We start from the raw sequence: 24988 nt of genomic DNA on the forward strand, positions 1-24988 counted from the left end.
CCTGCAGGCCTCCTGAGGGCTGAGTCCTCATCTGCCAGTGTGATGCTTATCATAGCTCAGCTCAGAGTGTGGGAGCTCTACAGAGCATATACAGAGGGCTGGCACAGAAGCCTCAAATAACCCGTGATTACGCTTGGTGTTTTCAGAGTTAGGGGACTATTGGGAATGTGCAAGTCTCTCAGGGTGGCTTTATCTCTACCCTGCTTGGATCTACTCCTAGCGCCAGCAAGGAAATCCCAGGGAAGGCTGGACACAATTCTGAGCCATTTTGGATTTGAACCTGGAAGGAGGATTAGAAACTGTAACCTGAGGTGACAGCTTCTACTCCCTGCATGTCCTGCGTGCCCATGGCTGAAGGGCACATGAGTCAAGATTTATGTCAACTTCCTGTCAAGTGCAATCATTGCTTCCAAGCCCAGGGAAGTGCCCACCTGAGGGAGGACTCAAAAGGTTATATACCGCTGCTCCTCTGTGGTGGTACTAGTGCAGGGACAGTCTTCTCTGTCCCTTTGTCCGTTTGTCCCCCGAGTCATAAGGAATAAGTGGTAAGACTGGTAAAAACTTGGCTAAATTCCTCCTTTTCCTCCCACCGCTCCCCTTTTAAAGACAGGGTTTCTCTATGTAGCCCTGGCCGGTCTGGAACTTGCTCTGTAGACCAGTCTGGCCTCAAACAGACATTGGCCTGTCTCTGCCTCCAGAGTGCTGGGATTAAAGGTGTGTGCCAGCAGCGATCCTCCTCCTTAAGAAGTGTTCCCCTGGTTGCCATCAGAACCTCTTTAACCTGGTGGCAGCCTGAGCTGGTGGCAGACTCAGCTCCAACCCTTACATACAGTTTGGAGCCTTTCACCAGGAACTGCACGCCTCAACCAAACACCCAAATCAAAAGAAACTAGATACACAAACGAACCCTGGGCCCCACATTGTATGACTAAACTCTCCTTGTAACAATCCTGTCAGTGACATCTTTGTCACCTTGCCTCTCTGGCTTGTCACTGCCATACTGGTTGTGTCTCAGATTACCTGTTAACTTTATTAGGGGACCCTTCATTACATGGTCACATTGCTGACTGGGCCATTTTGAGACCTCCCCTTAAGACAAGTTCCCATAGCTTCAAACTCACTATCTAGCTAAGGGCTAATATCAAACTCTTGTTTCTTTCACATCTACCCAGCTGGGATTACAAGCATGCTCCATGCCTGGCCCTGTGTTTGGACTTATCTCTGTCTCCAAGGCAAAGTATCATCATTGCTGTAATGATCCTGGGTTTTCCGAAACAAAACACTGGGATTTTCTTCACTTCAGTAGAAATATATCAAGCTTGTATTAGGGTTCAGTGCCAAGTGCTGGAGTCACTAGGCACTGTGAAGACACAAGAAGCACCATCTTATTTCACGTGTGTTTCTCCAAGGGACGCCAATACTGATGATGTAGGAGGCAGGACACAGCGGCGCCAATCTCACTGTTTTGCCCCATTCCCCAGATGGCTTCATTTGCAAGCCTCACCTTTTTTGGGTTTTCCGAAGAGCTGACATATCGGAATCATCCAAAAAGCACCACCCTGTCCACTCTGCTCTTGGCATTCAAGACTCTTCAGAGTCCAGACTCACCCAGCCTGGTCAGTCTCAACTCACAGGACGTCTTTGCCAGTATGCAGCACACTCTCTCCCTTACCACATGAAGCAGTATCCTCGAGACCTTGGCAGGCCCTGCCCTCCACACTCTCTTCTGCCTTTTTAGGCTCTCTCCCATCCCCCACATTTATCCACCTTCTCTGGGAAGCCTTCCCAAGGACCACTCTGCAGAAATCATCTCTATAGTTCTTTTCTGAAGACCGCTTTGCAATAAATTACTTCTTCCTCCGCAGCAGCACCTGCTTTGGTATCTCATAGCTTTTCGTTGAGTGTCTTCCTTTGTCTGACAGGCCCTAGCCCGCCCTGTCTTCTGCCTGGAGCCTGAATTATTCACACTTGTTTCTCACCTCTCACCGACTCCAGGGCCTCCTCCGCAGTATCAGAATCTCAATGATGTCTATCTACCCCTGTCTCTCACTCACCACCTTATTTTGCGCTTTGTCAGGAAAGTGTCAGAAGGTTTTAAGACTGGGTTTTTGCCCACTTATCAAACCCTTTGGCCTGGCCTCTGTGGCCTTTCTTCATTCTGAAAGAATGGTGACGATGCCTCAGGATTGTACAGGGAACAGTGAAGCCAAGGTGGATGGGAGCTAAGAGAAAGCTGGGAACTCCAGGTTAGAGAAAGATGTCCAGTGATTGGATCCCTGGGCTTGCATATGTATGGCAGCGCAGCTTCACCTCGCTCTCCACGAGCGTCTAGTGCATCAGCCACCAACCCCACCCCCTCGGGCCACCCGGGCGGCCAGGAATCCTGGGTTGCCGAGGATTCCGGTGCAAAGTCAAGACTCTGCCTCCCTGCCAGCCTTGCCGCCTCCGAAGGACTCTCTCTGAACACACCTTGAGCCCAACGCTAGAGCGCTGTTCACAGCGCCGCCCCGAACTGCAGCTACGCAACGCGGGCCAAGACCAGGGGGTCTCGCGTCTTCGCTGGTGACTCAGGGCTGCTCTGCGGTGGGGTGAGTGTGGATGGAGAGACAGTTCCGGGCCGCGCGGGGGCAGCGGACGGGCGAGAAGTAGCCGAGCGTTGGGAGCAGAGACCGGCTCTGGCCCATCGCCATTCCAACCGGGCATCTGTCTCCCGAGGCCCGGAGCCCGGGAGGAAGGGCCGCACTACTTCCCAGCGGGCGCGCTCTTCAGCCCGTGCGCTGCCGCCCCGGCTGCATGAGGCTTCTGGAGCGCGGAGTCCGCTAGGCGCGCGAATGAATGGGCGTCCGGGGCCGCGCGCGCTCGGGGCTGAAGGGCATTAGGACCGTGAGGATCGCTCTGCGCTCCAGTCTCTTCCTATCACCCGCTCCCCCCCCCCCCCGCCCCAAACCACCACCACCACCACCTCTCTCCTTTGCTCTGCAGGACTGAGCAGTCCGGCGCAAGCGATAACAAACAGCTGAGGCAGCGAGCGCCCCCGTCCCGGCCCTGAGAGCACACCGGCCCCGGGCCCCACGCGGGGCGCTCGTCCGCCCACCATGAGGAAGATCCGCGCCAATGCCATCGCCATCCTGACCGTAGCTTGGATCCTGGGCACTTTCTACTACTTATGGCAGGACAATCGAGCCCATGCAGCATCCTCCGGCGGCCGCGGGGCGCAGAGGGCCGGAGGGAGACCGGAGCAGCTCCGCGAGGACCGCACCATCCCGCTCATTGTGAGTACGCTCTGCGCACCGGGAGAGCGGCGAGCTGGGGAGCCTCGGCGCGCGTCCTGTCCCTCCGCTGTTAGCCCAGGGCGCGGGGCCCGACTGGGGGCTGCATGCTCTGAGCGCGCCGTTCAGTCTTTGTATATGTTCGAGAATTCCTGCTCGTCGTTATGGCAACCTGTGCTGGCCCGGAGGGGCCAGGGTGCTTGGATGCAGGAAGGGTGACAGCATGTGGGGGCAGGGAGAAAGTGCTGCAAGTTTGGTGGGCCCGGCGTGCGCTCGCGACTGGGAACGTGGCGGCTCTCGCGGCCCCGCGCCGCCGGGGCTAGGAACTAGGGGGCTGCGAGCGCCTTGCCATCCCCAGGAGGCGGTTGGCCCTGGAGTGCAGCGAGCGGGTGGTGGGAACAGAGCGCAGCAAGAGCGCGTAGGTGGCGATGCACACTGGGTCTCCAGCCTCTTGGGTAAAGGACACCGGATGAGTAGGGACGGATCGCTAAACGCTGCCCTTGGTTTAGCGCCTCCTCATCCCAAATCAACTTGGACCAATTTCTCCGGCATTGACTCCTCCCTTCCCCAGAGCTGTTTCTGGCTCCCCCGGGTCGGGAAGAAAGCTTGTCCTGTATGCTCTCCTCATCCTCAACACTGGGGTCTGCAGATGAATGGGGCAATGTCTGTGCCCGGGCTGGGCGATTCCCTCTTATGAGATCACCCTCCTGACGTCTGAGCGAGTCAGGGAAACAAAAGCGGTGTAGCACTTCAGGAGCTCCAGCAGAGCTGGCGCGGGGAGTGGGGCGAAGGACTATGCTGCACAGTAGACCTCGATGCGGACTTGAGGAACCTGCAGGGGGCGTTCCTGTCTACACTTTAGCCCAGTCGCCTGGTGACGGTTTCGTGTGACCAGGCCCAGCACCTGTTGAGGAAGGAGACTGTGGCACCCGTGGAAAGAACGCTGGAATGGGAGCGTTCTTCCGATGGGGGCAGGTAACCTCTCGGGACATTCTGCTGATCAGAAAGAAGAGCAAAGAACTGTGTGGGGAGCAGGGGAGTAGTGATTCTGACCTCCAAAGATCTGAACCTCGGGGAGGAGAGGACAGGAGCTCCTCTGGAAGGTGCCAGGTCAGGGGTGCTGACACCTGCATCAGCAGAATACAAGATATTTATAGTGAAATCAAAGACTGCAAGGATGGTTCTGTAGATACCCTCTCACAGCTCCATCCTGCCCCTGTCCCAGGTTCTCTCACATCACCTGTTTGTAAAGAAGTAAAAACTCACCCGATGGGCTAATTTTCTGGGCCTGGTGGGAGGAGGCCTTAGGCCCTAAGGTTTGTGCCTTAACCTAGATTCCAAATTGTGCTCTCTGCGTAAGTTCTTAGGAGAGCCACTGCCCTGGACCTAGGACATGGCTTCAATGTCTAGACAGAATGGAGGGAGAAAAAAAAAAAAAAAAAAACCATGAAACTGTACACACTAGGGCACTGAGATCTGTGTGGACTGGCTGACTGGAGGAAAACAATATGAACACTGGTTCCCACACTGTGAGTCTCAGCTGGCCCCTTCTTGGTCCTGGATTGGTCCAGCCCTGGTCTCTGGGACCACAGCCTAAGGCCAGCATGACAGAGGTGAGGCAGGCTGGTCAGACTCCCTGTCCGTCTCTCTCTCTCTCTCTCTCTCTCTCTCTCTCTCTCTCTCTCTCTCTCTCTCTCTCTGATGGCCTGTTAAGAGAAGAGAGCAGAAGCCACAGACACTTCTGTAGCCTCTAATGCAGAACCCTAAACCCCAACTTTGGTTGGGACACCTATCTTCTGTGCCTCTCAGGTGGGAATCCCATAATGGGGTATGTGTGTGTGTGTGTGTGTTGGGGGGCACTGTTGGTGGGCTACAGCACAAGTTTTGAGGGATGAGATTTAGAAGTATGGGGGTGGGGCGCTAGTGACCACTTGTCTGCCTGCAGATGTTGACTTGCTGCTGGTGAGGGCTTGAGACTGGAAGCTCAGTGTGCAGGGAATTAGGGAGAGACCTGGGGAGTTGAAAGCGCAGGAAGAAAGGCGAGAATGGAAGTCCCAGGGAGCTGGGTGGCACAGCGTTCCATTGCCACTTGGGTCCACAGCCAGATCAGTCTCTGTTCCCTAGCGTTAGCCTGGGATGTCTCTTCCGCCAGTACCAGGCCTGAGTGCAGGCTGCACTTGAGGTTGCCTATCTTGAGCAGTTCACTTTCATGTAAGCCATGTGTAAGGGGGACCATGCTGGATGCCGCCTGCATTCCCGCACTGATGCGCACAGCAAGACTTAATAAGTTCCTCTTTGCTGAAGGAGTGCAAAGGGATTTTTGCTCCCTAGGAGCAGCGAGCGGCTCCAGCTTCAGATGCTCTCATTAGTTATCCACAGCTCCAGGCACATGCTGGAGTGTCTTCAGGAGGCGCAAGACCTTTTGTTCAACTTAAAAGGGGCCAGGTGCCACTGAAGAGTTGATGCCTCTCTAAAAGTTTTGATAACTACTCCCTGTCAGCCATTTCCAAGGATCTCTTTGTTGAATCGGGCCATAATTTCAGATTCTTAGAGTATGAGGTGGCCAGCCTAGCCAAGTGAATTCAGACAAGCATCATCATTACTGCCCCCAGGGAATCTGAGAGCTGAAACCGGAAAGGGAGGGGTCTATGTGAGAGTCTGGTCTTGGAGGCAGCTCTGCCCTCACCCTGTTAGTCTGGACTATTTCAAGCCAGGCAAGTTGCTTCTGAACTTTGGGGAGCTTGTCTGGAACTGTGGAAGGTCGGCATGGCAACCCTATGACCGACTTTCTCAGAGAGGCCCTGAGGCTCGGTAGTGTGCCCTGCTCTCAGCCGGTGGGTCACAAATCCTGATGTGAAAATTTGTTTGTGGAATCTGGGATTCAAGGGAGAAGCTGACTCCATCCCTCTGGCAGCTTTACCACATGGCAACGTCCGTTTGTCACTTCTCCTTGCCACGCTGTGCTGGGCAAGGTAGTGTGTTTGAAAACATCCCCTTGAATCTACAGAGATGGACACTGGCCGAGGATGCCAGCAGATGGAGGACTGGAGGATATGGTTGTTCGGTTCTGGGTTCATGTTTTCTGTATGCCAGTTCTCTAACGGGCATGAGTGAGAGGTCTAAGTCTTTGTTTGCTTGTTTGTTTTTCGAGACAGGATTTCTCGGTGTAGCCTTGACTATCCTAGACTTGCTTTGTAGGTCTCGAACTCACAGAGATCCGCCTGCCTCTGCCTCCCTGAGTGCTGGAAATAAAGGTGTGTGCCACCACATTTGGCTTCATTTTTGTTTGTTTGTGTGTTTGGTTTTTGTCTTGAAATAAAACTCTTCCGGCCTCAAGTCCCCTGAGTTTAGGATTGCAGATAAGCATCGGCACACCTGGCCTCAGCTTGAGTTTCTTATCCTGAAATTGAGACAAAATACGGTCTCTGAACCTTTGTTTGTCTTTGTTAAGTTTGGGTTAAATAATTGGCCAGGTTTGTTAGTGCCTTGATAACCAGATGGTAGATTTCTAGAAGGGGGAAAATAGCTTTGGAAGTTCTCCAGGGTGCTGTGAGGACATGGTATGGACAGGTATGACCTGTCTGAAGGTCCTGTAGAAACCCTTTAGGTCTTTCAGGAAACTTCATTCACTCATAGAAGGTGACACAGATGGTGGCTTTTCTGGTGCTGTTCTCTGAGAACTAAGGTTCAATACGAGTTGAGTGGGTTTGTATTTTATTTATAATGTGTGCATTTCGGAGCTGTGGGAATATGATTTGCCTAAATGATAGAAGATGATTTTGTATTTAATTTGTCTGGTTGCCATATGTGAGAAAGAGGTTAAGGAGAGGAAAAACACTGAGCCCTACAGTTCCCCTCCCCAATGTGTTCAGATGTGGTGTGTTCATGGGGGTCTATTCCTGGCCTCAGAGGTGCCCAAGGACTCAGGATGCATCTTATGGAGCTGGTCATTTTCCCCAGCAACTTCTGTGCTGTAACAGCAGCCCCCCAGCCCACACACACCAGCCAGTAATCCCCTACTAGGCACTAGGAGGCCTGAGGGACTTGGCTTCTATCTGTGGTAGTTGTATTTGTGAGCTCAGCAATCACAGGAAGCTCTGAGGTGGGGGAAAATTCCATTTAAGGTGGACATGGACGGGGCATGGGGTGGCAAGGCTGGCTAAGCTGCCCAGGGGACTGTCCTGCTGTAATGGAAGAAACTACCTTGAGGTCAGAGAGCAGCCTGTAGCCGAGCAGTTCATTATAGTTAGAAGATGGGAGATTTATGCCGGGCCTGTTTCTTCAGGAAAACCCAGACCACTTCCCCGTGAGCAACGGAGCAAAGTCAAGGGACGATAGACCAAGACCCAAGCCTTCCAGAAATGCGCAGAGGTGACACGCTTTCAGGCAGGGTCAATTAATCACCCCTGGGGCACCAAATGTAATTCACTTAGACATCAGGCTTGCCCTGGACAGTCTCATACTGTGCTCCGCCTGTTAGAACTATTTCAGGCCACTTAGTCTGGCTCTGTAGAAGCTGCCTGATCTGTGTTACATTGATGATGACCACGTGCATTTGATACTTTGGACACCGGACAAGTATTTCCCAAGCTTTAGCTTTGAGTTCTCAAACATCCTCGTGGCGGGGGAGGGGGTGGGGAGGGGTTGGTACCAACATTATTTGCAGTTAAAACAGGAGTGAACTGAGGCGTGTCCATGGTCTGACATATGGGGTGTTTAAGATTCTAGATCTGATGGGCTGTCTTTTCCTTGGCAAGCTCCTGATTGGCTCCCCTACCTCCCATCTCTTCAGTTTCCACAGCTGTGCATTCACAAGTCAAAGTACTTAGGGGGAGATCATATCTGTACTGAGCAAGTACAGGCTAACTGCCCCCCCCCCCATCATCTTGTAAATGATACTGTAGAAGGTCTACGCACATTTACATTGTTGCCACTGTGTAAGAATCCAGACATGGAACTGGGAAGACGGCTCAGCAGTTAGGAGCACATATTGGTCTTCCAGAGGAACCATGTTTGCTTGCTGGCACCTGCCTTGGGCATCTCGCAACTGCTTGTAGCTCCAGCTCCAAATCCAACGACCTCTTGCGGCCTCCATGGGCACTGCACTCAAACTGCACAAACCCACACTCAGACACGCACAGATACACATAAATCGAAAATAAAATATTAAAAGGAAACTAGGTATAATATAAAGCAGCCAGAAGGTTATGCAGGCACTTGGCCATTTTGTTTTATATTTGGGACAGGTTCTTCTTTTGTAGCCTAGGCTAGCCTGGAACTCACACACACCCAAAAAATCCTCCGGACTCCGCCTCCCCGAGGGCTGGGGATTGCAGGCACAGTGTACTTTCCTACTTTATATAAGATATTTGAGTATCACCAGGTTTTGGCTCTTTGATAGGCTGGCTAGAGGACAGACCCAAGATGGAAATAGAGGCTAGCTATTGAAAAGGTGGATGTGCAGGATGGTGTGTGTGTGTGTGTGTGTGTGTGTGTGTGTGTGTGTTTTCTCATAGGCAGGATGTGAATGGATGTCCAGTGACCTCTGTGAGGTCCAGTTCTGCTGTAGAGTTCTTTGTGTCTTTGCCACCTAGAGGTTCTAGAACCGACTCCCTTCAGAGACTGGGGTCCAAGGGTCTAGAAATGGCCAGTGGATGCAGTTGCAGGAATAGAGATTTCTTTGCAGCAACAGGAAAGGCTTCCTGGCAGAACCAGCCTACGTCAGAATAGTTCAAGGCCCACCGGGGTGTCTCTCCACAGGCCCAAGTCAGCAGATAAATGCTTCCAATAGCAGCAGGTAAGGGAGGAAAAAAAAGACTCACTGTCATGAAATGGGGTCCAATTATTGCACAGCAGGAGAACTGGCGCCCTGAGAAGCAGAGCTGGCCCGGCTTGCTGAGCCTGGGAGGAGGAGGCTGAATAAAGGAACCTCCAGCTGTTCTGTGCTCCTTCTCCTTCAGAGCAGCACAGCAGGGAGGGAGGGGGAGGCCTGCAAGGGTCTCTAGGGAAGCTGAATAGCCAAGGGGCGGGGCTTCAGCAAACGCCCTGTCCTAGACTGGAGTGCCTCCTATGGTGTTTTTGCCTGGCAGTTTCAGGAATCCCACTTCTGCCTCCTGATCCAACTCAGCTACTACTGGCAAATTGCCTGTTCTTTCTCCCAGTATCTTGGCCTTTACATTCCAGGGCAATGTGGGCTGGCAACACCCCTTGAGCTACTGGTTTATGGAAGAGGTGCTGCCCAGGCCTGCTGTGTCCTTACCTTCCAGGTTTCAGTCACACCCCATGGGTAGTCTGGCCAGAGATGCAGGGCTACCCACAGGACTTTGTTGAACATCTTGAACCCGGAGTGGTTGGGAGATTGGGGGTACTTTGGGTAAGTGGATACTCAGAAGAACCTTGTCTTTTTTTTTTAAACAAATATTCTGCCTGCATGCCAGAAGAGGGCACCAGATCTCATTATAGATGGTTGTGAGCCATCATGTGGTTCCTGGGAATTGAACCCAGGACCTTTGGAAGAACAGCCAGTGCTCTTAACTTCTGAGCCATCTCTCCAGCCCCAAACCTTGTCTTTTTTTATACTATACTATACTATACTATACTATACTAAACTAAAAAGGCTTTGGGGCAACATGTGCCTGGCATGGAAGTAAATTCTAGGAAATGCACATCTTGCTGTTTCATAGAGTGCAGTGTGGCTCTCTGGAAGTGAAAAGCACAGAGAGCTCAGAGAGGGGTGACAGCTTTTCAGGCACTCAGACTTGTCTGGGCTCTCCCTGCCTCCTTGAGAGCCCTGCAGGGGGACTGGCCCAGGATGGAAACTGTGGCTGGATTTTGAGAAGGTGGTATATAGGGTGGGGGGGGGGTGCAGGGAGAGTATGAACGAATGTCCAGGGACCACTGTAAAGCCAAGCCCTGCAGCCAAGGGGCTTGTATCCTCAGCTGAGTCACTTGTGCTCTATAGGCCAGGATCTCAGCCATCCCTTCCAGCTCAGACTGCAAAACTAAGGGTGCCCTTGGCCAGGCTCAAGGCCTCACAATGCTTTACTGAAAGAGAATAAGGCCAGAGGGCAAGACATACAAAAGCCATCATCGTCTGAAGTGCTGGGAACTTTGACATCCCCAGGCAGCCTTCCCACTGCCTGGCAGAGCTATGCAGCCACTTCTGCTGAAGGTGTCTGAGTCACATGCAATGTGCTTGTAGAAGTGTCTCCTGGTAGGCTTAGATCCTATAACAGTTCACAGCTAAGGAAGCTACAAAGACCACTACTCAACAGCGTTGATAACAGACCTCAGGCATTCGATTGCCCTGAGGCCACAGCCTGGGAAGAAACCTCAGATTAAAGAATTCAGCAGGTTGTTCATCTCTTGGCAACCTTTAGCTTTTCCTTGGTTACAAATACAGTGGATCAGAGGAGCAAAGATAATGGGATCCCTGGGAGCAGCATGGACATATTGGAAAGTGACAGACGACAGCAAAGGGCCCTGGCTACTGTTCAATGCGCTCACGAATCAGAAGGCCAAAAGTATCACTTATTTGCTGTCTTGACAGTTGTTCACTGAGCACTTACTATATGCCAGGACTGTTACAGGCTTTAAGAAAACTGGTATAGTCTCTGCTCTTGAGGAGCTTGGGTCCTGGGGGTGGTGGAGACAAGAAACATGAACACACACACACACACACACACACACACACACACACACACACGTGTGTGTGTGTGTGTGTGTGTGTGTGTGTATCCTGGTACTAACTCTGTAAACCAGGCTGGCCTTGAACTCACAGAGGCCGCCTGCCTCTGCCTCCCAAATGCTGGGATTAAAGGCATGTGCCACCACTGCCCGATTATGAACATAATTTATTAGGTGGTAACAAATATGTGAAATGAAATAAAGCAGTGTTAGAGGGCAGACAAATGGGTGAACAGGGCCTGGAAGGGTCTCTCTGGTTATCTGGCATTTGAGCAGAGGCCAGAATGGAAAGAGACGAGACTGAGCCATGCAGGCATCTAGAGAGAGTGTTCCACACAGCCAGGTGCAAGCCCCATTTCTGGAGGTTGTAATGCTTGGTGTCGGTGGCTAGAGCAAGCATCGGGGGGCGGGGGGCAGACCATTAGGCTTCGAGGGCCATGGTAAAGACAGGCTCAGAGATATATCCCTGAATCATCACCAAAAAGTGATAAATTATATTCCGCACAGGCTTGTTAAGTCAGGGAACTGTGTCATTCATTTCAGAATCATTTTCCAGCAAGATGATCAAATCTATTTGTAAGTGTTGTTTCTTAATGTTCTATGGCTTGGAACACTTTGTCCTTAGAATGTGGGATCAGGGAAATGCTTGCATTACAGTGTGTGGGTGTGTGTGTACGGGGGGGGGGCGGGGGACACACATATATTTCAAGAATGTTATACGTGTGTTTGTGTGTGATGTGACCTGTGTCCTGTGGGGGTGGGGTGTCGTGTGCTGTGTCTTGTGTGTGTGATATGTGTGGTGCCGGACTGGTGAGGGGGAAGGGAAGGTGCTGGTGCCTGTAAATGGCATAGGAGAATAGGGCCCTTGTTGAAGTACTGGAGTGGGGCGGGATGGGAGGCCTGTCTTTAGAGAGTGCTTTGTGTGGGCGGGAGAGTGCTGCCGCTGGGTATCTGATCAAGCCAGTCTTTGTTTCCTTGTTTGGTTGGCAGTATTCTCCTCAGGTACAGCTGAGACTCAATCAGGTTTGGTTTTTTTTTTTTTTTTTTTCCTTTGGCAATTCAGGACCTTGGAATTCTTTCCTCTTTTTTTCTGTTGGAGCCTCTGAGGGCTGAGGCCGTTGGCTGTCACCTGTCGCCGGCAGAAGACGTGATAACTTGTTCAGGTGCATCCAAGGCCAGCAGGATGGGGGAGTTTCCAGTGAAGTGTGGATGCAGGGGCTGCTGCAACCCTTGAGGTTCCCAGTGGCTTCCCCAGCGCCCACATGACGGGTGATGTGCTTTGTGTGTCCTTGGCTGGCTGCAAGGCCTTATCTTTGTGGTTCAGGTCACATAGGTCAGCCGCAGTCCAGGGACTGTCAAACATGCCCTTTCACCAGAGTTGAATTTCATCTCTACCTTTTCATAGCGGTTCTGGCTCCCTGCCTCTTTAATGCTGCTGATGTCTCAGGGCCTTTCCCCTACAAGAAGTTCTGAAGCTCTGGCCTGCAGGTGCCAGCAGCCTGTTAATGTCCAACATTGCCAAGTCAGTCAGCTCTGGGCATGAGGGGATGGGGAGCTGGTGTTTATCTGTGACGTCTGGGACCTGCTTCTTTGATTGGAGCCATCTTTTTTCCCTTCCTTTCTCCTTCTAGGATTGGGGTATGGGGACAGGGCTTTGGGACAATATCCCAGGGGCTTGAAATTCATGGAGAAAGAACATGTAATCAATCACTGATGTCTGTCGTGGTTTTGGTGGCTTAGAGGAGTGAGTGCTTAGGACCAAGTACAACACTGAAATAATTTACCAAGCCGAGACAGCAGATAAAGAGGGAACCAAAACACAGAGAAAAGGCCTCGCAGTACTGGAGAGCATGTGGAGCGGTGAGCTATAAGGGGTTTCTGGGGAGACTGCAGATGGCATCTTGGTACTCCCTATTGAGAAGGTGAACGTTGCTAGGGCTTTCCCTCAGAACACTAGAAGGAGATGATGGTTCATTCCTGGGTGCACCCCAAGATTGCCAGTCTTCTTTTTTTCGCTTAGTAGAGAGCACAGCATCTCTCGAATACCCCTTCCTGATAAATGGAGTCCCTGAACCATACCTGGATAGGGACCTGGGCTGGGGTTCTGAGTGAGATTGGGAGGGGTGAACCTATTTAAGAAACTGGAAGCCAACATTGGGCAGATGTGGGGGGAGTGTTAAGAAACGGCCTAGACAGAGGTGGGGCAGCAGGCTGAGACAAGAGTACTAGGAGGAGCCAACCCCAAGGTTCTGAGAACCTTTACAAGGCCAGGAGTGAGGCTGGCACTTTTTTGGAGGTGGGCAGAGATGCCTTCACCAGGCCCACCCACACTTGCACAGACCTCAAAGTCACCACCAGGCACTTGGGTCTCTTGGACACTTAGAAAGTGGCTACTGCAACTGAAGCAACAAATCTCTTGTTTTATTTAATTTTTATTGATTTAAACTTTAAAACAGACAGTGATCTCAGTTGTTGGAAAACTTTTGGGAATGTTTAAAGATTATCTATATGTGGAACCTACATTTTTAACCATTTTTTTTATGAACTCTCAAGGCAGACTATTTTTAGTGAAATCTTTATATCTAAATTGAAACATAGTATAAAAATATGTATTGGATTTCAAAGACAGCATCAAAAAAAAAAAAAAAAGAAACTCAAATAAGCTCATTTTATTTTTCTGTATTGAAATAGTACTGTTTGGAACTATTGGACTAAGATACAGACACACACACACACACACACACACACACACACACACATCTATCTTAGGAATTTGGCTTTTTGGTGCCAGATTTCTGGGACCGAACCCAAGGCCTTATACATGCCAAGAACAGTCTATCATGGACTGTGTCTCCAGACCCCTGTCTGCTATTAAAATTAACTTCACTTGTTCCTTTTTACCAACCCCCTCCCCCATTTTAATGAGTACTAGAGAGGTTCGAATAGCATATGTGGCTTATGTCCTGTCCTGTTCCCATTGGAAAGTTCTAGGGCTTGCATAGTTTCATGACCCTCTCTCGGGTGCCAGGGGTTGTCCAATGAAGGAATGGTGTGGCCCTTGACTGAAGGATGAATCCCTTCTGGTCTCGCTGCTGTCAAGATGTTGGTTCCTAATTCATTGTTGTCTGTGGGTATGGCTCTCCTCTCAGCATCTCCTAGGCCTCATACCATCATTCAAATCAATATTTTCTTTCGGTGTCGTCTACGTTCTCCCTGTGATGAACATGGGTTTTGGAGGAGGGATGGGGGCAGAGGAGGCGGGAAGCCTTTTACTCCCCTGGTCTGTTGTTTTTTGGTCTTCTTTGTCCTGTGAGAGCCAGAAGGACAGATAGGCCTCAGCCGTAAATCTCGCTCAGATCCCGTGGAAGTGGTGGCTGGGGCACTGCACTGAGGACTCTGAGACTCTGAAGCGGAATCCAAGCTGGCTGGGAAAGGGGTCTATTGGCTATGTCTGAAAGGAACTTGGAAAGGGACTGTTGAACATGGATTTTTGCAGCATCTAGTCCAGTGTTATTATGTGAGGTGGCCTTTGCTGAGTGATTGATGTCTACTTTACAGACTGGATATGCTTTAATACACAGACCAATGTTGATGTTGATGATTGTACATGTCATGGGATGTGTGTGTGATTGCCACAGCACACGTGTGGCAGTCAAAGTTCAACTCTCAGAAGTTCTCTTCTATCACCATGGCTTCTGGGAATTGAACGTAGGCCATCAGGATATGGCCAGATGCCCAAGGAGAGCAGGAACCAGCAAGGTGTGGAAAGAAAGTAGTACTCCATTACACACATACCCGACACGTGCACACACACCCTCCCCTCTTATTTCCTTGAAAGCAGGTTCTATGGATGTGAGGACGTTTGGTGCATTCTTAGGGCTCTGATGAAGATGCAGTCCAGCAGAGAGACTCTGAGCACAGACCCTGGGGCAGGGACCAGCGCAAGCTTCCGCTGTGGCACTTAGGCAGCCGGTTAAGCATTCTATGCCTCCGTTTTCTCACCTGTAGAGCCAGGATGCTAGCAGGCTCTGCTAAAAGGACGCAGCTGTGGGATTAAATGGGTTAATCCACATAAGGAGTCCAGAATTTTGTAAGCAGTCGGCACTGTAAGGACACTCCTCCTGTCCAAGCTGTTAGTGATCATAGGTTGTTGTAATTTGTTAACTTGTACATTCATTATCTGACGTCACCTTAAAAATCTCTCCCAGACTCAAGAGGCTTCAGATGATCATCATTTGTTAGTGTTTCTCTCTCTCGTGGCTTGTGTGATGGTGCTGGAATGATGGGGGGGGGGTCACTGGGAGGTGCTGGTTTGAGAATCGAGGAAGGACCAGCAGAGTGTTTTGACTGGCCAGTGTGCACCTGGCACACCCCTTTCCCCGTCACAACAGGCCTGTGAGCTGCGTGTCTCCATCTCTGTTTCCCACATAAGGAACCCTGAGTCAGAGATGGCTTGTTATGTGCCAACAGAGTATGGAGTCAGCCAGGGTCCCCTCCTTCAAGCCGGTGGGAACACTTAACACGTCACGATGGCTGCTCTGCGATGTCACACCTCACAGAGGAGAAGGAATCCTGTCCTGTGAATGTCAGGATGGGTTCAGGGAAGTGGGCACAAGTGAAGGAGTTGGGTGAAGAAGTGACTTACCAGGTGCGGCTCTGGCTGTGGGGCAGTAGCGGAACTGGGAATGTATGGCTGACAGGATGTATGGACCATAAGGATGTAGGACAGCAAGATCCCCAGGTTCAAACTCTCCAAACACCCAACCCCTGACAGTGCCAGAGAAAGTCTCTGTATCCCTCAAACTCCAGAAAATTCCGCATAAAAGGAGCAAGCCTCCACCTGGGGCAGGATTCCATGCAGAAAGCAAAGCAAAGGAACCAGTTCAACAGCGACGAGCCCTAAACCATGATGTTTCATGTTGGTACAGGACAGGAGTCCTAGCTTGGATCAGGGTTTCATGATCATTCTCAGCCCTCCTGTGAGTTCAAGGCCAGCCTGGGCTCTGTGAGACCCTGTCTCAAAAAAATAAAAAAATAATAAGTTAAAAACTTCTCTCCATATGGTGTTAAGAGGATGTAGGGTGTGGCATGCCTCAGTTCTAGAACATGATGTAGTATTACATATTGCTGTGAGTTAAAATACTTAACCACTGAGCCGCCTCTCCAGCCCCATGTTAAAATACTTAAAACCAATTCCATACGTAGTTATAGATGTGGAGTGTGTGTGGGAGGCAGGGGTAAAGGTCAGAGGACAGCTCGGTGGAGTTGATCTTCCCACCACTTTGTGAGCATAGGACTTAGGCTGTCCCATCTGTATACCAACCACTTGTACCCCTGAGCCATCTCCCCAGGCCCCCTTTTAGTTTCCTTTGAGCGATCAGTGTTCTATACTCTTTATTGTTTTTACCATATGAGGGGGCCAAGACATCCTGTTTGTGCCTGTTCCTAGTAGGTGTGCAAGCTTCGGCAGGATGGCTGCTCAATTGCTGGGAGCCAGGCCTATACAAGGCTTCCCCGGAGGCCTGATGTATGGACAAGGATATAAATGTAGGGTCACCTGATTCCAGCTTTTATTTTCTGATCCCCTGTCCCCTCCTGCCTCCTCAGGAACCTGTCACTGAAGAATAGCCTGCTAGCCAAGGTCTCTAAGTAACTTTCCCAAGATCCTACAGTTGGTATGGGCAGCTCAGGGTTTGAACCCAGAAACCAACCTCAGGGCCAAAGTTCTGTTACCTCCAGCTGTACAAGCTACATGGGAGGGCCAGGCTCTCCCCAGGGCCTTGTGAAGTCTCCTCCATCCACCCCTCCCCTTGGCCAGAAGTTGAGAATATAGCAGAACCTCCTCCATGCAAGAAGGACTATTATAGTTGTGACCAATGGACGGTGCTGGCAGTGCTTTCCACTTTCCTGTCATACACACACACACACACACACACACACACACACACACACACACACACACACTAATAATAGTTTATAGATGAAGTAAAGGGAGTGAATAGGCAGGGTTGGCCAGCATCTCACCACCGTTTGGCATTTTTCCAGCCCAGAGCCCAGCGTACTTGTGCTCAGAGCTCTGCAGAATACTGGGCATCTGGCTGATCGTCCAGGAGCCAAGAAGAGCCTAGGAACAATTCAGTCTCTAAGACATAAGTGTCACCGACAGCTCTAGGCTTTCCTAAGTCCCCACATCCCACCAGGTTTTGTGGTAGATCTGTGATTGGCTCTGTGCCTCCTTTGTTCTCACGGGAAGGGGGGGCCTTACAAGGAGGGGGTGCTTTTGTTCAGTCCCACTGGCATTGCTGGCCTTTCTGCTGCAGGAATCCCAGAGGTGAAGTCGCTGTAGACACTGCAAGGGCAGAAGCCACAGTCCTGGTGTCTGCCTGTGAGTGTCAAGGTGGGTGGCTCACGGGCTTCAGTGCAGGAAGAAACATCACTTCTCTGACTGCTGGGTCCTTTTATCAAGTGCCTAGGACCAAGCAGGGCAGGGTGCTCTCCAGTGAGGTAGCTAGAAACCTAACCTAGCCATCACAACTGCTCAGGGACTTTAGGTTCCCCTTTCCTTACGTGCCACGAGCCCAGAATTTTCTTGCTTTCTTGTATCTGATAACACTAAGAACACACAAGAAATATACAAGCAGGAATTATTTCCAGCGTCTCATTTTCTTGGCAGGAAAGCTAAATCAGAGAGGTTAAGTGAGTGGCCCAAGGGCAAATAGCAACCTGCCGGGCGGCGGGCCAACCCTGAGCTTGCTTTCCTGTTACCAGATGTCTTTCTCTCAGGTCACATTGAGTTTGTGTTCCAGTCTTAGGGGAAGCCACAGCTCGAAAACGATGAAGCCGGTTCTGAGTGAGAAATGCTAACCCAAGACCACAAGACACAGGGCCCCCCAGCCTGTGGGAAGTTCTTCATGTTGTCAGATCTGGGCGTTTGATGACATTCAGAGAAAGCTCCACACAGCACCAGGGGTTCGGAATTCTCCCTAAAACTTCCTGAATTCTCAAAGCCTGACTCTAGGAAATTAAACTGTTTCCCAAGGATCCGTGAACTGCCGGGTCAGGGGTGTACTGGCTGTGGGGCTGCCTCTGCTCCCCAGGGGAGTCCTGTCCGCTGCTACCCAGCAGGGCCCAGCAGAAAGAAGCAATGTTCTAAACGGCTGTCTGGTGACCAGATGAACAGGGCAGGAGCTTCAGGAGCTCCATTGTTTGGAGGACTACAGCTCCCTTGAGCACAGGACCTCTGAACCCAGCCTCCAGGCTTCCAGCTACGGCTCTCCCCCTGCACACTGCTGCTTCTCTAAAAGCCACAGGACATTTGCTCTGCATTAAAGCGAAGCCTTTGGAGCAGGCTCAGCTCCAGCTACAGAGAAGCCTCCGATGCAACTGGTGGTAGGTGAGCTTTAGCGGGAACACTGCCCATCCTTGTATCCCTGGATATGCTGTCACCCCCCCCCCCCAATGAGGAGCCTTCCTGCCAGGAACCCCAGCACAGTATGTTCCCCAGGCTGGCTGAGGGTGTGGCCTTCACATTCCCTCTGCCCGGCCTAGGCATCTGCAGAGGACGCAAGTAGAGTTTGACGAACCAGAACACCAGAGAGGAGGCATTACTTGGTCTCTCTGGCATCAAACCAGAGAGGTTTTAAAGCCTCAACAGATTTGAGCGTGGGGAGTTGGTAGGTAGAGGGTAGAGGACCACAGCTTAGACAAGAGCATGATGTCCTTCCTTTTGGCAGGCAGAAATGACTAGAAGCATCTTCAGGCTAACACTGTGGTGCCCAACTCTTGTTCTTACTTTCCTGGTGAGGTTGTCTTTGAGGATACCTGCCAGAAAGCCAGTGTCCCCAGCATAGGGCATGGCTGTGAGGCTTCCTTACCTTCAGGGTTCAGTTGCTCCCGGTTACTTTTGCTAACTGACCATGAAGACGTTTTGTTAATCTGTCAGGGCTCTAACGTACAACAGTTTGAAAAGTGACACCAGATGTGATGGCACACATCTGTAACCCCAGCCTTTAGGAGGTGGGGAGCAGAAAGGTGATGAATCCAAGGTCACCCTCAGCTACACAGTGAGCTTGAGGGGTCCCCTGGCTTTAAGTGAGATCCTGTCTTAAGGCCTGCTAGACGTTTGAGGTGGTGAAAGGCACCTGCTGACCAGCCTGACCACCTGAGTTTGGTCCCTGAGACCCATAGGCTGAAAGGAGTGAATCCCACATGGACACCTTCATCTGCTGTCTAGAGATACCTGGAGTTTGCACTTTGACCTGCACCCCTCCAGGTGACCTCTTGGGAGGTGGTTGGTCTTCCCTGAGTTATGCACCCCCCCAGGAGAGAGACCCTTTTCCCCTCTCCATCCTGGGTGGCTCTACAGCAAATAGGAAGGAGGGGGAAGGTGAAGGTTCCTGGATCCGTAATACCTGAATCCAGACTGCCCTGCACTGGACCAGCCCTGAGGGGCAGGCTCTAGAACCATCTATTGGGGGCTGGTGGGGGGGGGCATGTTGCTGAGAGGCAAATAAAAAGGTTGCAGAAATTGTAAGGCTCTCCCTGACCCAGGATGCTTGCTGGTGAGTGACAGGCACAATTAAATGGAGCTTCTCGGGGCTGGAGAGATGACGGGGTAGTCAAGAGCACTGGCCTCTCTTCAGAGGACCCAGGTTCAGCTCCCAGCATCTATATAATAGCTCACAACTGCCTGCAACTCCAGTTCCCAAGGATCTGACACCTTCTTCTGGCCTCCACAGGCCCTGTACACACACGGTGCACAGACATATATCCAGGCAAAACACCCAAAGGCATAAAATAAATTAAAAAAAAAAAAGAAAGAAAGAAAGAAAGAAAGAAAAAGAAAAGGCGACTTCAACCACTTGGTATGACTCAAGAAAATTCCCTAACACTGCATCTCTGGGCTCATGCCAAGCCTCAGCCTGAATGGAGTTGGCCTCAGAAAATCACCAGCCCTTGACAGTGAGGCTGGAGACTGAAAATGCAATTTCAACCATCACTGGAGAGAGTTGAGCACCCAGCCCTCCGCTCGGGTCCTTTGGTGGGTGACAGTTAGAGGGTGTGTTAGAGGGAGTCAATGTCACCAGAGAAAGCCCCCACAGCATCTGGGACCCATAAGCTCCCTGACACACCCATGGTGCTAGGGATGTTGTGATGCCTGGGCCAGGAAAGCATTAGAACCTCATGAGCAGGGTGCTTTTAGACCAGCTGGTATGGCGACCCTCTTCACACCTAAGCCCTCAGCACTGGCAGTCTTTAACTGAGAGTCAGCAGATGAGAGAGATGCTTTTTAGAAGATGAGTCTGGGTCTGTGGGTATCATTTTTACTAGTCTTTCACATTTTGTATAGGGACTTTCTTTTCTTTTCTTTCTTTCCTTCCTTTCTTCCTTTTTTAAGGATCTCATGTATCATAGGCTGGCCTTGAACTTCCTGTGTAGCCAAGGATGATCTGGAACTTCTGATCCTCCTGCCTCCAGACTTTAGCTGTGCACCACAGGTGGTTTATTTGGTACTGGGGCATGCACAGGGGTTGGTGCATGGTAGGTAAATACTCTACCAAGGTATCTGTAGCCCTAGCCCTATCCTGGAACACTTGAGCTTGGTCTCCAAAGCCTGCTGTGTCTCAGCCCTGACTTTTCTGTGTCTCTAAGTCGGGTGGCCCAAGAAAACTAGCTTGTAGACATCACCCAGTGATACTAGGGTCTGTCCCAACTGTTTTGATCTTGGTCAGACACACCCCCAAGCTTCAGGGCTCTTCCCTGCACTCACCAACCACCAAGCAAGAAGCTTAGGAGAGTGAGTATGCTACAGGACCAGCCTCACCCTTGCAAGGAAGGCTCAAGGTCATGTGGGATGGACACCCTTTCCTCTTCACTAGCTCTCCCACACCCCCTTTCTTCATCTGTGAAGGGGGCATTGCGGTAACCCATGCAGGCTTGTCAATCAAGAGCTCATGTTGAGATGTGCGCATGAAATTGCTTTAAAGCCACCAGGTACTGCAAAAGCTGAAGGAACCGTGTCCTTCCTGTAGAAGGTACCCCGAGTTTCTGTAGTGTATGTGACCTCATACCCTCTGCTGATTTGGGTGGAGGTCAGATAGCCCTGCTGGATATCTGAGACTCCTGGAAACGGGAAAGACAACCTGTGGATGGCTTTGTTTCTGCCTCAGACAATCCTAGTTCAGCAGCAGTTCGGAGTTCCGGAAGGTTCACTGTGTACCCAGGCATGCTAAGCATTTTATACACAGGATCTCATTTTCTTCTCCCACACCTCTGTGGGGTGGCTCTTGGGACACAGCTGGCTCACATAGCTGGTGTGAGCCAGAGCTGGGACACCCTACTCAAGTTGTCTTATTTCTGAGTTAGTGCTCTTGGTTGCCATGGGATTTGTCCTGAGCCAAGATAAAAACAGGTTTCCTGCATTAGGGTGCTGCCCAGCTAAGCTCTGTTCCTCCTGGGAGAAGAGACAAGGCCAGTGAAGACAGGCCAGGGGGTGGGACGCCGTTCCAGAGACTTTGATTGCATCTAGACACCTTATTCTTATTCCTGAAGACACCAGGGCCAGCTCCTTCCAGGCCCTTAGCTATGGTCCATAGCAGGTCTTTCTGCCTAACCCAGCCAGCCTCCCACCCAGGCCCCCCTTCTCCCCCCCCCCCAGCTTCTCTGTTCTCTGGGGGAGATGGAAAATGATGGATCCTGTACATAATAACCATTTTTATCCTACACTACCGAGTGCCTGAATGCCTCATCCTCATCTTGTCCAAGGCTTGCAGGCCACCCTGAGAGGAGGCTGGTAGATGTCTCCTGGAGACAGTGGGAGATGGTCCCATGGCCTGTCAGTCAGAGGGTCTGCTAGCAATTCTTTCTTACTGCGGAGAATCAGGCCACCTTCCTCCGCAAAGTGTTCTGATTCCTCACTGAGTAACAGGAGAATGAGCCATAAGGTAATACTGCCCATTCACCGGGCCCTAAATTTAGCCCATAAACCTATGCCACGTCTGCTCCTATCGCCACAAGTGATCTTCGAGACCACCCGCAGCTGAGTTTGTTTGTTCTGAGTGTGTTCGCTTTGCTGATTTTGCAAACAAGGAAGTTGAATCAGGTTCCCTGACGTGGTCAAACAGCTAAAGCAACTTGATTCTGAGTCCTTAGTCCCCGCCTTGCTGCCTGCCAGAGAAGCAAGTCCACTAGGAATTGTGTTGACTTCAGTGTACAGTCCCATCCTTCAATGTCTAGACCACAGAAGAAAGGGATTCGTTACAGCTGCTCAGTGGAATTGGGCACTTTTCTTTCATACTATTTCTAAAGCAGGCTTGGCTTTTTTTTTCTTTCCTCCCTGAACCCTTCAAATACAATCAGACAAACAAAGCCATTTGAATCCATTAATAGTGGCTTTCTCCCTGTCCCACACTCGGGGAGTGTTTGTCAGCACACTTCTGCAGCACTGTGTCAGCACTTTGTGAGGATTCATTCTCAACAACCTGCAGTAGGTAATGTCCTCTGTCACTGTGAGATGAGTGCTGTCCTGTGCCAAGCACTCAGCTCCTGAAATCTGGTGGCCACTCACCCTGACACCACACACTAGGTGACTTGTGTGACCTGGGGCCTAGTCTTTTTACTCTTTTGTAACCAGAGATCTGTGAGGCTTAGCTGGGCCATCATAGGCAAAGATGGAGAGGGGGTGGGGATGGGGTGAGGTAGGGGTGAGGCTGCCTGTGGGGAGGGGATGATGTTGATTATGTTAATGATGTGAGACCAGAAGTTGCTGGCCTGTGTGAAATGGAGAAGGCAAGCTGAGCTCATTCATGCCGTCTGCTCCGGCTGCCATGATAGACTGCTCCTTGAAATTTTGAGCCAGAGTCAACCCTTTCTCCCTTTAGCAGCTCCTGTCAGGATATTTTACATTATCCTGTACATGATTCCTATTACAGCAATAGGGAAAAACAAAAACAAAAACACAAAACTGAGACACCGTCTTGTCTCACATTTTACACAAGGAAGCATATTAAGCTGTTGCTCTGGGCAGCGAGGCATGGTGGTGAGCTCTGAGATCCTAGAGTTGTGAGGCCCAGAAGGAGAAGAGTGAGTGAGCTGAAGTAAAGGCCAGCTGGGGCTACACATCAGACCCAGTCTGAAAATAATTTACTTTTGTTAGTCTATACTCTGATTAAATAATAATAATAATAGTAATAATAATAGTAATAATAATAATAATAATAATTAATAATACTTTCTTTTGGCATATATGGGAGAGTTGCCCAAACAGGACTGACTTTCTCTCCCTCTCCCTCTCCTGCTCTCAGTCTCCCTCTCTTCCTCTCTCCCCATCTCTCCCCCTCCCCGACCCCTCGCGTTGAGGAATTGAACCCAGGACCTTCATATGCTAGGCAAGCACTCTACTACTGAACTACATGCCTGGCTCCACTCTGAAGTCTTTCTTTGCTCATCCGCCTTCATCGTTGTGTGTTTCTTCATTGTCTGGGCCACACTGTAAGTTATCCAAGCAGTCAGCCAGCTGCTGATGGACGCTTGGCTGTCTCCGGCCCCATTCGCAGAGGCAACTCATTTTGTAGTGTCATCTTTTCTCATTCATTACTTCTCCCAACAGAATACGCACGGCACAGTTTCTGAAGACAGGGCTGCTGCAGCAGGCGGAACGGTGCGTGTATGCCCTGTACCGCCACTGCTTCCGTTGCTCCACTCCACCCTCTTCAGCAGCTGTGGCAGTTTCTACTCTGTATGTTGGAAAGCGTGAGTCCCTGTAGCCTCCCTGTCTAGTGAGTAGTGTGCCTTTCAGACTTCTATATAATGTCCTATTTGTCCGCTTCTACCTCATTTTCTTTACTTTTTTTTTGGTGTTAGTTTGTATACACTATTACACAGTGATAGTTTGTTTTAAATGGGGGTCTCACTCACTAGTCTGCCTAGGTTGGTCTCAAAACTCACAATCTCCTGTGATCCTCCTCCTTCAGCCTCTTGGAGGCAGGAGCTGCAGAAGTGCAGGGCTGGCATTTTAGGATGGATGGATGGATGGATGGATGGATGGTTCTTACACCCCTTGGTTCGTATTTTAAGGCTTAAAAAAAAAAAAGAATGGCTTCAATAAGACTTAACCCACATATTCTATGGCTCACTCATTCAAAGTGTGTCCTTGACTTGGCCTGGTACACCATCCTATAATCCTTCAGGAGGCAGAGGCAGGAGGACGCCAGTGAGTTGGGCTACAAGTCAAACAGTCAGAGCCGGGGGGGGTAGGGGGGTAGATGGTTCAGTGGCTAAAAGTCCCTGCCACACAAGCTGATGACTTGAGTTTAGTTCCCATGATCCACATGGCAGAAGGCGAGAACTCACTCCTACAATTTCTCCTCTCATCTCTGCTCACACGTGCACACACACTTGAGCACATACAAGTCGACCAATAAGTAAAATGTAATAAATACAGTTCACTAAAGTTCCCTCTTCAATGATGTTTAGTACTTAGCTGATTTGCAACGTTTAAGAAAAGTATTTTTTTTCCTGATTATATGTTTAGTTCAGAAAAGCTGGAAAGAGCAAGGTATGATGTCACAATCTTTCCAAAGTCCAGTGATTGGAGCTGGAGGCAGGAGGACCAGGAGTTACATAGTTTTTAAAAGCCGTTAAAAACAAATAGAAAAACCAAAAGACAAAGGCAAAAATAAGATAATAAACATCACAGTACAGTCACCTAGAGCTACCCGTTGGCAGCTTTTAGTGTGTCTGTGTAGATGTGTGCACATGTGTGTGCAAGTGTGTGTGCATGTGTATGTATCTGTTGCTGGAGGCCTGAGGTTGACCACTATCTGCTTTATGTGGTTTTTTTTTTTTTTTTTTTTTTTTTTTTTTGGTTTTTTGAGACAAGGTTTCTCTGTGTAGCCTTGGCTATCCTCGACTCACTTTGGAGACCAGGCTGGCCTTGAACTCACAGTGATCCACCTGCCTCTGCCTCCTGAGTGCTGGGATTAAAGGCGTGTGCCACCATGCCTGGCTGCTTTACATCTTGAGACTATGGAGCT

The 24988-nt window shown here is 50.4% G+C and overlaps 1 protein-coding gene across 1 annotated transcript in view; it reads left to right on the top strand.

Moving 5' to 3' along the window:
- Nucleotides 1-2951: 2951 nt before the first annotated feature.
- Galnt16 (polypeptide N-acetylgalactosaminyltransferase 16) overlaps nucleotides 2952-24988 on the top strand; it is an 82530-nt gene continuing 60493 nt past the window's right edge. Inside the window, exon 1 of the mRNA XM_051148396.1 lies at nucleotides 2952-3272. Within this exon, the coding sequence (XP_051004353.1) occupies nucleotides 3096-3272 (177 nt within the window). The 5' untranslated portion in view covers nucleotides 2952-3095. The remainder of the gene's footprint in view (nucleotides 3273-24988) is intronic.

This window comes from Acomys russatus, chromosome 1, assembly GCF_903995435.1.
Source record: "Acomys russatus chromosome 1, mAcoRus1.1, whole genome shotgun sequence".
NCBI lineage: Eukaryota > Metazoa > Chordata > Mammalia > Rodentia > Muridae > Acomys > Acomys russatus.